The following is an 18,353-nucleotide window of genomic DNA, read 5'->3' on the forward strand; positions in this document are numbered from 1 at the left end:
GATTCTTGAGTTGTTAAGAACTGTGTGTTCAGTTCATGTGTAATTAGGGGCTTTCCAGAGATATTACTATTAAAGATTGCTAATTTCATTCCATATTGTCAAGCAATTCTCTACTATCAACCTTAACTCTTTGAAAGCAGCATCATTGAGAGGAGAAAAATTCCTTATATGATAATCTACTAGGGAAGAGGTCGAGAGGGCTAATTGTTTAAGGGTGATTAGTTTCTAGTCACCAATTACATCATCTTATTACCTCAGAATTTTAGCTTTATTCTAATATTATCTGTGGACACCATGAAATTTGAGCATTTCTGATTTCTACTTCATAGTAGCAAGGAGACAAGTGACAGTTTTCTTTGCAATTTAGCCTAATAGGCAAAAGCACAAGTTAAAATAATTCCCAACCTACCCACCCTCTTTTAAACAGCTACCCTAGCCTGCCACTACTCCCAGTCCCCATTCCACACAGCAGACCCATCCTTTAAAATCTTTAACATCCTCCATTTCTCATGCTCTGTCATATCAGTCCTTTTGTCCATGGTTTTCACTTTCATGAAGTGGTCTTCTCCTTTACTTGAACTGCTGAATGCCTGCTCATCTTCTAGGACTCTCCTTAAATGAGTCTGGCACTTCCCCAGTCAGAATTGGTCTCACCCACCCTTGGATACCCTCAGCACTTTGTTTTCTGCTCCACTGGGGTCTTAGTCTTGTGGTGCTGCTATTGAGTTGCTTCCTTCTCTACTGAACCAACTGGAAAAGAGTGACTATACCCAAAACAGAGCTGCCACCTAGTGAGTGCTCTGTAAACACTTGTGGAATAAAAAGATTGATATAAACATTAATTCTATCCAATCCAAACATCTACAGCACACTGAACACATTTTTAGAATGCCTGTGAGTAGAGAAGTGAACAAGATTGAGGACAAAAACAGATGTTAAAGTTTCATGAATACTATAAAAGCACAGTAATTTCTTTCTTGCTTCCAGATTATTTGTTTTAATGCTTAAGTGGTCATTCAAGGAACAAAGTGCCCTGGCAGCACCAAGTAGCACTTAAGGATTTCTCAAGTCACCAAGCCAGTCTAGCCTGCAGTGCTGCAGGGCCATCGTTGGGTGGCTTTAATCTCCTTCAGCAACCAGTCGTCAGGAATTTTTTTTTTTTTTAACAGATTGTTTCAACTATGATACATAAAACTAAGGAAATATCTGTAAGTTTTCATGAATAATCAGACTAGGAAAACAAAAATATCTGAAGATTTTTGTTTTAGTCAACTATTTTGCTGCTGTGACTAAATGACCCACACAGAACAATTTAAAGGAGGAAAAGCTTATTTGAAGGCTCACAGTTTCAGAGGTCTTAGTCCATTCCTGGGGGCTCAAGGCGAGGCTGAACATCATAGAGGGAGAGGGTGCTTGAGGGAAACAGCTTACATCACGGAGATCAGGAAGAGAGTCTCCACTCTCAAGATACAAAAAAATATACCCCAAAGCCACGTCCCAATTCCAATCTCCTTCAGCCATACCCTACCACTTCAATTAATCCCACCAGAGATTAATTCATTGATTGGGTTAAGACTTTTACAACCCAATCATTTCTTCTCTGAACCTTCCTGCATTGTCTCTTATGTGAGCTTTCGGAGAATACCTCACATCAAAATGATAACAATGCTTTATTTCTTATAGAGAAATCTCATGTAAAAGTCTTCATCATTTCATTAATTTAAAATCATTGTCAGTTCTAATTTAAAAAAAAAAATTCACACCAAACAATGATGACTCATTTTGCCTTCTGAAACACAGAGAAAAATATATTTTAAGTACTAATTAAATGAACAGGCATAGAAGGTAATGGACTCTACTACCTTATATCAGGGAAACACAAAGCACATAAGAAGGCTTCAAATGACATTCTCTGAAGCTTTGATGTAACCTAATTTTTTTTTTAATTAACTGAGTCGCTGAGTCACTAATTTAACATTTTAGGCATAGTTTTGTTCCAGTGTTTGTTTTTTTTTAGTACACTTTTAAAATTAAATTGCATTTCATTTTAAGGCACTTCTTAGCATCTCTCTCACTGTGGATGGATATTTGAGTAGAATCAACATTATATTCAACCTCATCTGGATTCGTTGTTACCTGAAGGAATTTAAACTCCCAAAGCAGCACAAGTTTTTGAAATCAGTTTTGGATCCTGAAAATTAAGAACAAATAAAAACAATCAGGAAAGGAATGGATGCTTGTGCCATTCTACAGGCAACTCTGCAGAATCTGGAGTGAATTCACAGGCTTGGATATTGTTCATTAAAGAAATAAAGGAGTTAAAGAAATACACCTCTAAGGCCAACAAGCTGGGGCAGTAGAGAAAAGAGAGGAAAAAATGTGTTGTCAACCACAAATCCAGATAAAATCACTACTCAAATGATTGGAGACAATTCTTAAAGACTGCTCTGTTGGAATACAAAGGCATACTCCTAAATGAGTTCAAAATATTTTCTAAATGCTCTCAATATCCTATTTGCATAATTAATTTGTTAAATGTATTTAATCCATTTAACAGTATTGATAAATTTTAGGCCAAAAACTGTTTAAATTATCATCAATTACTTAGATTTTCACTTAATAGTTATTTCTGCTAGAAAATAAAATTCCCAACTTGCGATATAAATTAGGATTCTTCCTAATACATTAGTGAAAAATGTGACTTAAAATAGCCTCTTCAACAAATGGTGCTGGGAAAACTGGAAATCCATATGCAGCAGAATAAAACTAAACCCCTATCTCTCACCCTGCACAAAACTCAACTCAAAATGGATCAAGGACCTCGGAATCAGACCAGAGACCCTTCATCTTATAGAAGAAAAAGTAGGTCTTAATCTTCAACATGTTGGCCTAGGATCAGACTTCCTTAAAAGGACTCACATAGCACAAGAAATAAAAGCAAGAATCAATAACTGGGATAGATTCAAACTAAAAAGCTTTCTCTCAGCAAAGAAAGCTATCAGCAATGTGAAGAGAGAGCCTACAGAGTGTGAGAAAATCTTTTCCACTCATACTTCAGATAGAGCACTAATTTCCAGAATATATAAAGAACTCAAAAAACTCTACACCAAGAATACAAATAATCCAATCAACAAATGGGCTAAGGAAATGAACAGACACTTCACAGAAGAAGATCTACAAGCAATCAACAGATATATAAAAAAATGTTCAACATCTCTAGTAATAAGAGAAATGCAAATCAAAACTACCCTAAGATTTTATCTCACCCCAATTAGAATGGCGATTATCAAGAACACAAGCAACAATAGGTGTTGGCGAGGATGTGGGGAGAAAGGTACACTCATCCATTGCTGCTGGGGTTGCAAATTAGTGCAGCCACTCTGGAAAACAGTGTGGAGATTCCTCAGAAAGCTTGGAATAGAACCACCATTTGACCCAGCTATCCCACTCCTTGGCCTATACCCAAAGGACTTAAAATCAGCATACTACAGAGATGCAGCCACATCAATGTTCATAGCTGCTCAATTCACAATAGCCAGATTGTGGAACCAACCTAGATGTCCTTCAATTGATGAATGGTTAAAGAAACTGTGGTATATATATATAGACACAATGGAATATTGCTCAGCCATAAAGAATAATAAAATTATGGCATTTGCAGGCAAATGAATGAAATTGGAGGATATCATGCTAAGTGAGATAAGCCAATCTCAAAAAACCAAAGGATGAATGATCTTGCTGATAAACGGATGTTGACACCTAATGGGGGGTGGGAGGGGAGCACGAATGGAGGAAGGAAAGACTGTATAGAGGGAAAAGAGGGGTGGGAGGGGTGGGGGGAAGGGAAAAAATAACAGAATGAATCAAATAATATTATCCTATGTAAATTTATGTTTACACAAATGATATGCCTTTACTCCATGTACAAACAGAGAAAAAACATGTATCCCATTTGTTTACAATAAAAGAAAAAAATTATGGAATTCTTCAATCTATTTCTAAATGAAATTTAAATTTCTCATTATTTTGAAGTTACCCATCAATAAAATATTTTTTCCTTTTTCACTGCAGAAAACTCCACACCAAGATTTTGTATATGGAAATGAGCTGCCCTTACCTCTTCTGTAAAGCAGACTTCCTATTCCTGGCCCTGGCAGCCCTTCTCCAAAAGGTCAGAGAAATCCACAATGACAGCCTCAAGCTCTTCCTCTGTTACTTGTGGCTTTTGCTTCACAAGTTTAATGAGAACCTATGACTTTAAACAACAAAATAATAGAGAAGTCTGTTACACACTGGAATTTTTCTAAAGCTTCCTCCTAGAGAAGCTCTAGTAACACTCACCCCAAATCATCAGTCCAACAAACCTCCAGAATTAGCACACAACCTGTCTAAAGCACTTTCATCAGAAAGACTGAGGCTGATGTAAGTATGCCAAATTTCCACTGGTCTGGAAATTTATAGATTATAGATGAAACGCTCCTTTATAATTCTTCATACTTCCACGTAGTAAAGTGTGGTCTTTTTCTTACTCAGAATATCCTTTCCTATTGTCTCCTCTAAAGTGCATCTTATCCATACTCAAAGACCCAGATTTCCAGAACCCTCCACCACCATCATCTCCCCTTTACATAGCACTTGTAGCACCAATCACCCCCATATTACTCATTTTTTTATTATTTATTTATTTTAATTAAAAATCATAAATTTACATAGGGCAATATTGTTTGATTCATTCTGTTATTTTTTCCCTTCCCCCCACCCCTCTTTTCCCTCTATACAGTCCTTCCTTCCCCCATTCTTACCACCCTCCTTATCCCTAACCCTAAACCTAACCCTAACCCTAACGTTAACCCCTCCTACCCCCCCTTATATGTCCTCATCCGCTTATCAGTGAGATCATTTGTCCTTTAGTTTTTTGAGATTGGCTTATCTCACTTAGCATGATATCCTCCAATTTCATTCATTTGCTTGCAAATGCCATAATTTTATTATTCTTTATGGCTGAGCAATATTCCATTGTGTCTATATATATATACCACAGTTTCTTTAACCATTCATCAATTGAAGGACATCTAGGTTGGTTCCACAATCTGGCTATTGTGAATTGAGCAGCTATGAACATTGATGTGGCTGCATCTCTGTAGTATGCTGATTTTAAGTCCTTTGGGTATAGGCCAAGGAGTGGGATAGCTGGGTCAAATGGTGGTTCTATTCCAAGCTTTCTGAGGAATCTCCACACTGTTTTCCAGAGTGGCTGCACTAATTTGCAACCCCAGCAGCAATGGATGAGTGTACCTTTCTCCCCACATCCTCGCCAACACCTATTGTTGCTTGTGTTCTTGATAATCGCCATTCTAATTGGGGTGAGATAAAATCTTAGGGTAGTTTTGATTTGCATTTCTCTTATTACTAGAGATGTTGAACATTTTTTTATATATCTGTTGATTGCTTGTAGATCTTCTTCTGTGAAGTGTCTGTTCATTTCCTTAGCCCATTTGTTGATTGGATTATTTGTATTCTTGGTGTAGAGTTTTTTGAGTTCTTTATATATTCTGGAAATTAGTGCTCTATCTGAAGTATGAGTGGAAAAGATTTTCTCACACTCTGTAGGCTCTCTCTTCACATTACTGATAGTTTCCTTTGCTGAGAGAAAGCTTTTTAGTTTGACTCTATCCCAGTGGTTGATTCTAGCTTTTCTTTCTTGTGCTATGGGAGCCCTTTTAAGGAAGTCTGATCCTAAGCCAACAAGTTGAAGGTTTGGACCTACTTTTTAGCAATGCCTTTCCATTGGAATTAGTTTTGACTGGGGCAATAGGGAGAGTGGGCCAAAGGATGCTGCATTATTTTTCCTTGAAACATGCCTGGGACTGTAATGGAGCAAAGGGGGAAAAATAGGTTTTCTAATAAAGGATGACCATTTACAAAGCCAGTGAGTTTTAAAATGCATGGGTGTTTGGAGAACATAAATTCCATTCACTTACATTATCATCACCATTACACAACAGCTCCCACAATGAATTGCAATGTGTACTTCATCTCTGAACACCCATTCCACATGATTGAATCAAATATGATTATTCTCTTTATAGTATAAAGACACTCAATTATGTGTCTCCTATGCCTGCAATAGAAGTGACCACATTCACTGCAAAGATACACTTCAATTTCTCTAAATAGTTTGTTCATTTTTCCTTAACCCCAAAATGCATTAAAACAGACAGTTTGTGAACAGGAAATTGTGTGCCCTAATGAATTCTTTCACACCCACTTTCAATGAGTTTATGAGAACAGAGCTATTTTGAAAGATACTTTAAGTGTTTGGAGGATAATATGTTACTAATCAGCTCAAGAGTTTCAGGTGTGCAAGACAGAAATGTCAACTGCTACTTGGTATTGCTGGTCTTCTCCACACCAGGAAAAGACAATTTCTTACTCTTGCTTCATTGCTTGCAGTGCTACACCCTGGGCTTGGCACAGATCCTTATGGAAAATGAATTTATCAGCAGAGAATGATGGAGGGACGTAGGCCTCATCCATCACCAAGCTGCTGAAGCATGGCCTCCTGTTGGCATATGAAGAATTGCAGCACTGGCCAACACCAGGGTTCACAGGAGTCGCTTCATGTCTGATACACAACTGTCCAATAATAAGGTCAGCCTGGTTAGAAGAAGAAAGAAGAAAGCAGGGAGATTGGACATTACTCACAAAGTTGGTTCAGGTTTGCAGAAAACTCTTGTAATCATTCTTAACATTCAGCAACTTATAATTAATAGTGAAGGAAAATTTGCTGTGTGTGTAGGATCATGTGTTGCCATATTATAAATTCAGTGTTTACTCATTCGTTGGGGATAAATCTTGACTTTTAGTGACAGATATTACCTTATTGATGTTGAGGACAGCCCTTCAGCTCCTTGGTATCACCTATTTGAAACACTTCCAGGTACATACACACTTCTAAGTGTGAAAAATCTCTTCCCTGATCCATGAAAATCAATACATGTTTTTTTTTTTTTTTTTTTTTCCCATGTATGTCTAGTCAAGCTTAGTTGAGGTACAGAGGATCACTTTCTGAAGATAAGAATAGCACAAACTGAGCTCTCTAGCATCTATCTATCCACACATACACACAGCTAACACAAAAGAAATGGGACCATGAAGGCTTTCCTAATGTGGAATCCTCCTGCTTTCCACACTTCACAGACATTTTTTAAATGCCTAGGGAGAGGATTCAAGATGGGGGACTAGAGGGAGGCTGTGTTCCTTGTCACTCTGTAACTTGGGTTTCGAGCAGAGGTATTGATACCGCTGTTTACCGGTGCCGAGTTCTGCTCCTTCTAATGTTGAAGATTGAACACTAGAGAAGCACGCCAAGGCAAGCATATTAAGCAGGTTTTATTTAAAGCTAATAATACATACTTCTCCCGGCAGGAAGAAGGGGGCCATGGCTGATGTTCTAAAGTCCCAAGAAGTGAGCACACCCTACATCTTTTATAGGTTAAATTCTCTTTTGTTCTCCAGTTCTCTCCCCGCCTTATCTCTCTTTCCTGCCTAAGTGACTAGGCCTGGTTTTGCATTAAGTGAAAAGCCATGGGCAGGGGGAGGGCCAAGGTGATTCAGGCAGGCAAGGGCCCAGGGGGCATTAATTAGCAGTTCCTGGCTTGCAGTTCTTGATAAAGGCAGGTAAATTTGGTAATCAATGGGCTCCGGAGATCCTTGACATTCCATTCTTCCAGGGGCAGTTTCCAACTTCCAGAGGCAGATGATTTTATGGCCTCCATTTCCTCGATTTGACCCGATTCCCTATTTCTACACTAACTACCTTTTCCCAATTCTGGCTTCAGTATCTGTTTCTTGGTGAGGCAGTCTTTGCTGCTTATCGATCCCCTGCTGTTTACCCCATTTGGCTACTGAGATCACCTGCAGTATGGCAGCATATGGACTACTTTTTGAATGCAGATTACTCACTGACTGGCACTTATCATCCACCATTTGCCTGCCTCTTGCCTGACCATTGCCTGCCTTTCACTTACCCATCACCCACTGCCTGAGGTCCACCTGCCAATCGTCTGCCGGTAACCAGCAGACGAACCCCAGACCAACAGTGGATCGCCAGCTGCCTGCTGTTACCTGGAAATCCACTGTCACATTACCTGTAGGTTTGGTTACACGTGGCTGCCACCATTTTGAGACAACAGCCAGGACCTATGGACCCCCAGTCCGACTGACTGAGCCCCATCTCCAGGATCCCTTAGCCCAACTGATCACACCCTATCTCCAGGGTCCCCAGACTAACTGTGCCCATGCATCCAGGATCCCTCAACCAGACTGACCACACTCCACCTCCAGGACCCCTGGCCAACCACGCCAACACCCTGAGCTGCAGCTCCCCATTTGCCAACACATTTGGAAGCCAGAGCAGCCATCTTACATTATCCTGGAAGTGGTAGCTCCTATTTTTAGGTGGGGCAAATCCCATCCTGAGATGTCTACTGGAGACTGGAAGTTCATTGTCAGGTACCTCTCATGCATCAGGCTACTGAAGACTGGGAGGTTTGAATACTATATGACTATTATAGTGTAGATTTTTTTTCCTTTTTTTTCTCCTTTTTGAAAATTTTTAAGTTTTTATTTCTTTACTTTTCTTGCTCTATATTCCTTCTGTTTACCTGTTTCCTCAGAGTCTCTTTCTCCCTTTTCTCACGCTAACAACCAACTTCTTTTGATTACACTTTCACTCTTTCTACAATCTAGAACTTCTATATACTCTTTTCTTATCCCATTAACAGTTAACATCCTGCACGCCTCCCCATCCTCTTTCTTCTCCATTAGAAACTGCAGACCTTATTGCAAATCTGTTTGTTATACTGTAGATAATAATTGAACTCATTCTCTGTTTATTATGACAATATTGTTGAGGTCTTCATAGGGGCTATTTGGTGTAGGGCTGCATATTTTCTGTACTGGACACTGCTAATATTTATCTCCCCCTTAAAGAAGAGGTTTTGGAAACCTATAGGGTCGCTATAAGCTTATAGGGGGGAAACTGCAATACCCCAGATCTGCGCTGCTAGAGGGGAAGATATATGAACATGAATAAAGAAGGGAAAAAAATGATCCAAACAAAGCCAGATTCTATATTAATAGAATCCAGTGACAGCATGGTAGAAGAAATGTCAGAAAAGGAGTTCAGAATGTACTTAATTAAAATAATTTGTGAAGCAAATTCAGGCAATGATCACTCCAATAAGTAATTGAAAGAGCAACTGAAGGAAGCAAAAGATCATTTAAACAATGAGATAGAGATTTAAAAAAATAATAATAATAAACCAAACAGAAATCCTTGAAATTAAGGAAAAAATAAACCAAATAAAAAAACTCAATGGAAAGCATCACCAACAGACTAGATCACTTGAAAGACAGAACCTCAGACAATGAACAAAATATTTAATCTTGAAAATAAAGTTGATCAAACAGAGAAGATGATAAGAAATCATGAACAAAACATACAAGAACTATGGCACATCGTGAAAAGACCAAATTTAAGAATTAACAGGATTGAGGAAGGCACAGAGATATGAACCAAAGGAATGAACAGCCTATTCAATGAAATAATATCAGAAAATTTCCCAAACTGAAGCATGAAATGGAAAATCAAATACAAGAGTCTTACAGAATACCAAATGCACAGAATCACAACAGATCCACACCAAGGCACATTATAATGAAAATACCTAACATACAAAATAAAGATAGGATTTTGAAGGTTGTGAGAGAAAAGCATCAAATTAAATATAGGGGGAAACCAATACAGATATCAGCAGATTTCTCAGCCCAGACCCTAAAAGCTAGATGGGCCTGGAACAATATATTTCAAGCTCTGAAAGAACATGGTTGCCAACCAAGAATCCTATACTCATCAAAACTAACCTTCAGATTTGAAGATGAAACAAAATCCTTCCAAGATAAACAAAAGTTAAAAGAATTTACAATTAGAAAGCCTGTGCTAAGAATATTCTCAGCAAAATATTTTATGAGGAGGAAATGAAAAACAACAATGTAGGTCAGTAAAGGGAGGAACTACCTTAAAGGGAAAAATAATCAAAGGAGAAACAAAGGCAAGTTAAAAACCAAAAATAAGCCCAAATGACTGGGAATACAAATTGTATCTCAATAATAACCCTGAATATTAATGGCCTAAACTCATCAATCAAAAGACATAGACTGGCAGATTGGATTAAAAAGAAAAGACCCAATAATATGCTGCCTTCAAGAGACTCGTCTCATAGAAAATAACATCCATAGACTAAAGGTGAAAGGATGGGAAAAAACCTATCATGCACACAGACTCAGTAAAAAAGTGGGGGTTTCCATTCTTCTTTCAGGGTAAGTGGACTTCAAGCCAAAGTTAGTCAGAAGGGATAAAGAAAGACATTACATACTGCTTAAGGGAGCCATAAATCAAGAAGACATAATTATCCTATTTATGCCCCAAACAATGGTGCATCCATGTTCATCAAACAAATCCTTCTCAATTCCAGGGATCAAATAGACCACAACTCACAGTAATTCTGGGTGACTTTAACACACTGCTGTCACCACTGGATAGATCTTCCAAACAAAAACTAAACAAAAGAAACCATAAAACTCAATAACACAATCAATAACTTAGACCTAATGGACATACATAGAATATTCATTCATCAATGAGCAAATACACTTTCTTCTCAGCAGCACATGGATCCTTCTCTATAATAGACATATGTTATTCCACAAAGTAACCCTTAGTAAATGCAAAAAAATAGAGATACTGCCTTGTGTTCTATCAGATCATAATGGACTGAGAGTAGAAATCAATGACAAAATAAAAAAAAGAAATTACTCCAACACCTGGAGACTAAATAATATGCTATTGAATGAAGCATGGATAACAGAAAACATCAGGTGGGAGAAAAAAAAAATTATAGGTGAATGAGAATGACGATACAACATATCAAAATCTCTGGGACCCTATGAAAGCAGTAAAAAGATGAAAATTCATTGCATGGAGCAGATTCAAGAAAAAAATAAAAAGTAAACAACTAAATGACTTAACATTACATCTCAAAGCCCTAGAAAAAGAAGAGAACAATACCAAAAGTAGTAGAAGACAGGAAATAATTAAAATCAGAGCTGAAATCAATAAAATTGAAACGAAAGAAACAATTTAAAAATTGACAAAAAAAGTTGGTTCTTTGAAAAAGTAAACAAAATAGACAAACCCTTAGCCACACTAACAAAGAGGAGAGAGAAAACTCTAATTGAATTCATGATGAAAAAGGAAATATCACAACAGACACCACTAAAATACATAACATAATGAGAAGCTACTTTGAAAATCTGTATTCCAACAAAAATAGAAAATATTGAAGACATTGACAAATTTCTAGAGACATATGCTCCTCCCAAACTGAACCAGGAGGACATACACAATTTAAACAGATCAATTTCAAGCAATGAAATAGAAGAAGCCATCGAAAGCCTACCAACAAAGAAAATCCCAGGATCAGACAGATTCTCAGCTAAGTTCTACAAGATCTTAAAAGAAGAACTCATTCCAATACTCCTCAAAGTATTTCAGGAAATAGAAAATAAGGGAACCCTTCCAAACTCATTCTATGAAGCTAGTATCACCCTCATACCCAAACCAGACAAAGACACATCAAGGAAAGATGTGTCTGATACAAAAATCCTTAACAAAATTTTGACAAATTGCATACAAAAACATATTAAGAAGATAGTGAACCACGATCAAGTGGGGTTCATCCCAGGGATGCAAGGTTGGTTCAACATCCGGAAATCAATAAATGTAAATTCATCACATCAATAGACTCAAGGTTAAGAATCATGGGATTATTCCAATTGATGCAGAGAAAGCGTTCAACAAAATAAAACACCCCTTCATGCTCAAAACACTAGAAAAAATAGGGATAGTAGGAACATACCTCAGCAATGTGAAGGCCATTTATGCTAAACCCATGGCCATCATCATTCTTAATGGAGAAAATCTGAAAGCATTCCCTTTTAAAACTGGAACTAGATAGTGATGCGCTCTTTCACTACTTCTTTTCAACATCATCCTTGAAATACTAGCCAGAGCAATTAGACAGATCAAAGAAATTAAAGGGATATGAATAGGAAAAGAAGAACTCGAGCTGTCGCTATTTACTGGGGGTGACATGATTCTATATTTAGAGGATCCAAAAAACTCCAGCAGAAAAATTTTAGACCTCATAAATGAATTCAGCAAAGTAGCAGGATATAAAATCAACATGCATAAATCTAATGCATTTTTATTCATAAGCAATGAAATATCTGAAAGGGAAACGAAGAAAACAATTCCATTCACAATAGCCTCAACAAAATAAAATATTTGGGAATCAATCTGACCAAAGAGGCAAAAGATCTCTACACTGAAAACTACAGAACATTAAAGAAAGATATTGAAGAAGACCTTAGAAGATGGAAAGATCTCCATGTTCTTGGGTAGGCAGAAGTAGTATTATCAAAATGACCATACTTCCAAATGTGCTATACAGATTTATTGCAATTCCAATTAAAATCCCAATAACATTTGTCATAGAAATACAGAAAGTCATCATGAAATTCATCTGGAAGAACAAAAGACCCTAAATAGTCAAAGCAATTCTACGTAGGAAGAGTGATGCCAGAGATATCGCAATATCAGAACTTAAACTCTACTATAGAGCAATAGTAACAAAAACGGCATGGTATTGGTACCAAAATAGACAGGTAGACCAATGGTACAGGATAGAAGACATGGAGACATACCCACATAAGTACAGTTATCTCATACTAGACAAAGGTGCCAAAAACTTACAATGGAGAAAAGATAGCCTTTTCAATAAATGGTGCTGGCAAAACTGAAAATCCGTATGCAGTAAAATAAAATTAAATCCCTATCTCTCACCCTGTACAAAAATCAACTGAAAATGAATCAAGGATCTATGAATTATACCTGAGACTCTTCTCCAAATAGAAGAAAAAAAAATAGGCCCTATTCTCCATCATGTTGACTTAGGACCATACTTTCTTAACAAGACCCCCATAGTGCAAGAAATAAATCAAGAATCAATAAATGGGATAGATTCAAACTGAAAACCTTTTTCTCAGCAAAGGAAACAATCAATAATGTGAAAAGAGAGCCTACAAAGTAGGAAAAAACCTTTTCCATACGCATCTCAGACAGAGCACTAATCTCCAAAGTTTATAAAGAACTTAAAAAACTATACACCAAAAATACAAAGAACCCAATTAAGATATGGGTTAAGGAACTGGGTAGACACTGCACAGAAGATAAACAGGTGATCAACAAATATATGAAAAAGTGCTCATCAGCCCTAGTAATTAGAGAAATGCAAATTAAAACCACCCTGAGATTTCATCTAACTCCAATTAGAACAGCTATTATAAAGAACAGAAGCAATAATAAGTGTTGGCATGGGATAAAAGGCACACTCATACACTGCTGGTGGGAAATTGCAAATTGGTGCAGCCACTCTGGAAAGCAGTATGGAGATTCCTCAGAAAACTTGGAATGGACCCACCATTTGATTGAGCTATCCCACTCCTTGGTTTATACCCAAAGGACTTAAAATCAGCATACTACAGTGATGCAACCACATCAATGTTCATAGCAGCTCAATTCACAACCAACCTAGATGTTCTTCAATTGATGAATGGATAAAGAAACTGTGGTATATAAACACAATGGAATATTACTCAGCCATAAAGAAGAGTAAAATTATGGCATTTGCTGGTAAATGGATGAAGCTGGAAAATATCATGCTAAGTGAAATAGACCAAGTCCAAAAAGACAAAGACCAAATGTTTTCTCTGAGAAGTGGATGACGATATATAAGAAGGGGGTGACAGTGGGGGGAAGAGAAGAATGAAGGAACTTTGGATAGTGTAGAGGAAAATGGGGTGGGAGGAGGTGGGAGACAGAAAGATAGTAGAATGAAACAGTATTACCCCATGTATATGTATAATTACATGAATGGTATGAATCTACATTGTGTACAATCATAGAAATGAAAAGTTGTACCCCATTTGTGTACAATATATCAAAATGCAGTCTGTAAAAACAAAAAAAAATTTAATAAAAATGCCTAGGAATAAGCTTCAATAAGTGTTAATATACTTTGTGAGTATACTATGTTTCAGGTTAATGTTGTATGAGTTACTCAGATTGCCTTGTTTAATGGAGTCATCCTATGAAGATGGTACAATTTTTATTCTCAAAAGTCAGATGGACAAGCTGAAGTTTAGTGACATATCTTTTCCAGCATGACACAACTAATAAGTGGTGAAATGAGATGGCATGTAGGAAAGCAGCCCAGAACCTACACCCCTGAGTCATTACACCACCCGGCATCCCTACAGCTTCTCAGTGAAGAATTCAATCAGTGATTAAGGTGACAATCACAGGAAACCCTCCTTTTGCTCCTAACCTTCATGACATGAAAACCAATTAACTAATAATTCCTCATTGTCAAAAAGAGGAAAAAAGGAAACTGATACATAATTTTGTCACAATTGTGACAGTAAGGGAAAAAAAATTTAAAAATTCAATCTATAATAATACATATGACATGAGTAACTAGAAAGTAAAGATTATTGGTGTTAGTAAGTGGAAAGTCACTTTACTAGTCAGAACATGGAACTTATTTACACTATTTTATACCTTAGATCCCGTCAAAGAGAACAAATTGCCCTGACATCACTATAATGATAAGATTATTCTACAAAAGGCAAAAATCTAAGTAGGGTTCAAGTAACAAGATGAATTTTAATCTCTTGAAAGTGAAGTTTTTCTTTTGTAACGTTAAATTAAGCATTTGAGGAGCAAGAAAAGGAAATATGAGGTGAGTAATATGTTAGTATTTCATCTTTCCTGTACAGAAAGCTTGCCCAGACATTGTCAGATAGCCTGGCTGCATTTCCACCACCCTACAGAAGGACCGGAGTCCTGGCCACAGCCCCATCATTTGACGTTGGGTTCTCACCCTGCCTCCAACTGTATCTAATCGAAGGATCCTGGGAAAGCCATCTCCATGCTGGTTTGTCCCATTTGTCCTAGATGGGAATTAGGAGGCCAACTCAAGTCAAATAGCAGAAACCAGATAAAAAATAAAAACAAAAACAAAAAACACTCACCGCTCCCTCCCCACAGACCAGTTGCATGTCCTCACTGAGTTGGTAACACGTGGCTGCTATGGTGGCCATTTTCTTCTTGAGGGCCATCAGCTCAGCCAAGGTTACCTGAGGTGCTTTCTACACATAAGCAACAAAAAACCTGAAAGAAGCATTTTTCACACAGTCCTGCTGAAAACTTGTGAGTCTCTGGATTCCTTCCTCCTTCTCAAAGACCCTCTTCTAGCATCAGAAGACTCAGTGTTTGAACTAACAATGAGAATGCATCTGTAAGGCCCCCAAAAAGGAAACCCCAACTCTGTCCCATGGATCAACGGCAACCCCAATCAACCGCAGGAGGCGTCACTTGATGCAAACCGCAAGAGGTGTTTATTCCAGCGCGCTGGGACCCAACTCATGACTCATGCAGGAGTCGAGGAGTCGAGTCCCTAGCAGAAAATCTTGTAGGTTTATAAAGGCAGAGACCACACATCGGGAGGGGTTGCACATGAAAGGGAAAAGGGGAACAAAGCTGCCGGGAAATTTCAAAGGGGGTCTGGGTTTGCTGATAACATACAACATGTTTCACAATGTTTTACAACAGGGTGTAGATTCTGGTGTCTTAACTGCCTGAATACTATCTTGCTCCAATTACTCTTTTACTCTCTGTTTGGGGCTGTTTCCTGGAACAGCTTTAAGGGCTTTGTTCCCGTCACTGGGAGGGAGACCTTAGGAAGTTGAGATAAAATAGACAGCTTAAAAAAATGTCCATTCTTTCACATCTATTCTCAAGATCATTCTCTATATTCTCATCCCAACATGTCACCATGGAGAGGCATATTCTGGGCAGAAAGCTGACTTCTATTTCTTTTTTGTTTGTTTGTTTGTTTTCATTAGTTATACATAATAGAATGCATTTCAATTCACTGTACACAAATGGAGCACAACTTCTCATTTCTCTGAACATGATGCATAGTCACACCAGTTGTGCAATCATACATGTACAAAGGGTAATAATGTCTGTCTTCTTCCACCATTCTTCCCACCCCCACATCCTCTCCCCTTACTTCACTCCCCTTTGCCCAATCCAAAGTTCCTCCGTTCTTCCCTAGGCACACCCCACCCCCATTATGGATCAACATCCGCATGTCAGAGAAAACATTTGGCCTTTGGTTTTTAGGTATTAGTTTATTTCACTTAGCATGATAATCTCCAATTCCATCCATTTACCTGCAATGCCATAATTTCATTCTTTAAGACTGAGAAACTTTCCATTGTGTAAATATATCACCTTTTTTGTATTCATTCATCTGTTGAAGGACATCTAGGTTGTTTCCATAGTTTAGTTATTTTGAAGTGAGCTGCTACAACCATTGGCATGGCTGCCTCTCTGTAGTGTGCAGATTTTAAGGTCTTTGGTATAAACCATGGAGTGGGATAGCTGGGTCAAATGGTGGTTCCATTCCAAGTTTTCCAACTCTCCAGAGCGGTTGCGCCAATTTGCAGTCCCACCAGCAATGTTTGAGTGTACCGTTTTTCCCCACATACTTGCCAATACTTAACTGTTGCTTGTATTCCAGAGAACTGACTTCTATTCCCAAACTCAGCACTTCACTGATTATAGTTGTGATTTTCTTTCTTTTTTTTCTTTTTTTTTTTTTTTTTTTTTTTTTTTTTTTTTTTTTTTGGTGTTTTTAACTGTGACAAACTATAGCGGAATGGATATCTTTACTGCAAATATTTGGAAAGTTTGGGAACTTTTCAACTCCACAGATCAGACATCACAGGCCATTCTTGTTGCTCCCTAGCAGGGAAAATGGGGAAGGCTACCTTCTCTCAACGGAAATGAGGTAATTAGGTTATATTGACTTCCATCTGAAATAGCAACTAAAATTAGAGTAGAGGTGGATTACTAATTTAGATTTATATTTCCCTCACAAGTTAGTAATTTTAAATCGCTGAAAATACTATGCACAGAAACATGCATTTTTTTAAGTAACATTGTCCTAATTTCTGAAAGAGACCACAGATTTACTTTGCCAGAGCTTGACTCTCCTAGATGTGTTTCTGTAATTCTTCTTCCTGGAAATACAAGCATTATTGCATATATTTCTCTCTCTTCCTGAATACATAACTATGTATATAAAATCGAACAATATTATATGCCATCATGAAACCAATTTTAGAGGATTTTTAAATACTAAAGATGGTAAAATACAAAATTTAGGAATTAAAGGAAATGAACTTGGAGAGATTTAGTTTAAAACTTTATGAATCACAAAATTGTTTGATGACAGAACTCATTCTTTGGATAAAGGTTTACAGTTCTTTCAGTACAAAATTCGTGTCTTTCCGGATCTGTCCAGAAATTGATATTATCTTTATTCTGTACATCAAAGAACTTTTGGTTAACATTTTTTTTTTGTTCTTAAGTAAGTCACTAGTTGCTAATTGTTAATAGCTACTTGATGTCTAGATTGGTAGTTCATAGACATAGCTAGCTAGCTGCTAGTTAATGACTAGACTCTTTCAAACAGTTTTTTTTTCAATGCTGGGATTTGAACCCAGGCCTGACTTATGTACTCTACACTAAACTGGATACACAGTCTTTTTAAAATTTAATTTTGAGACAGGGTCCTGCTCAATTGCCCAGTCTGGCCTCTAACTTTTGATCCTCCTACCTTAACTTCCCAAGTGGCTGGGATTACAGGTAGACACCACCACATCCAGCAATTTTTAATGGATACTGTCTATCCATTTGTTTCAGGTTGTCTCTGAAATTCTCAATCAACTTACCCCTTTATCCTGGCATTCAAGAAGGTTTCCAGACTGGACACACTTCTCCAGCACCTCCTCGTATCCTTCAGCAACTCTTAGAATTACTAGGACAGCAAGCTCAGAAAGTCTTCTTGAATATTCATGAACAAAACTAAAACATGTGGAAGAAGATAGCGTAAATTATTGGAACTAAGACAAAATGAAGTCATTGCTTTCCTAACCCCTCCTGTACAATAGAGTCCATGGAAGTTAAAAATCAAATACATAAATAAAGCTGGACATCTAATATGATCTGAACTCGATGAATGACAATATCATGAATATACACCGTGTCCCTCAGATTGTCTTGTAAAGTGGCATTTTATTTTCTTTTGCAGCTCACT

At 37.5% G+C, this 18,353-nt stretch overlaps 1 protein-coding gene across 1 annotated transcript; it reads right to left on the reverse strand.

The window, feature by feature from the left end:
• Positions 1-1,972: 1,972 nt before the first annotated feature.
• On the reverse strand, positions 1,973-17,290 carry LOC306669818 (alpha-fetoprotein-like; the record flags this gene model as incomplete). Its single annotated transcript, XM_079153971.1, is given in 7 exon segments — positions 1,973-2,191; positions 4,118-4,138; positions 4,142-4,245; positions 4,248-4,249; positions 6,434-6,657; positions 15,217-15,333; positions 17,228-17,290. Coding segments are annotated over 7 exon segments (576 nt in total). The 3' UTR covers positions 1,973-2,146.
• Between the last annotated feature and the right edge of the window lie 1,063 nt (positions 17,291-18,353).

Source organism: Sciurus vulgaris (genome assembly GCF_902686455.1).
Source record: "Sciurus vulgaris genome assembly, chromosome: 9".
Taxonomy (NCBI): Eukaryota; Metazoa; Chordata; class Mammalia; order Rodentia; family Sciuridae; genus Sciurus; species Sciurus vulgaris.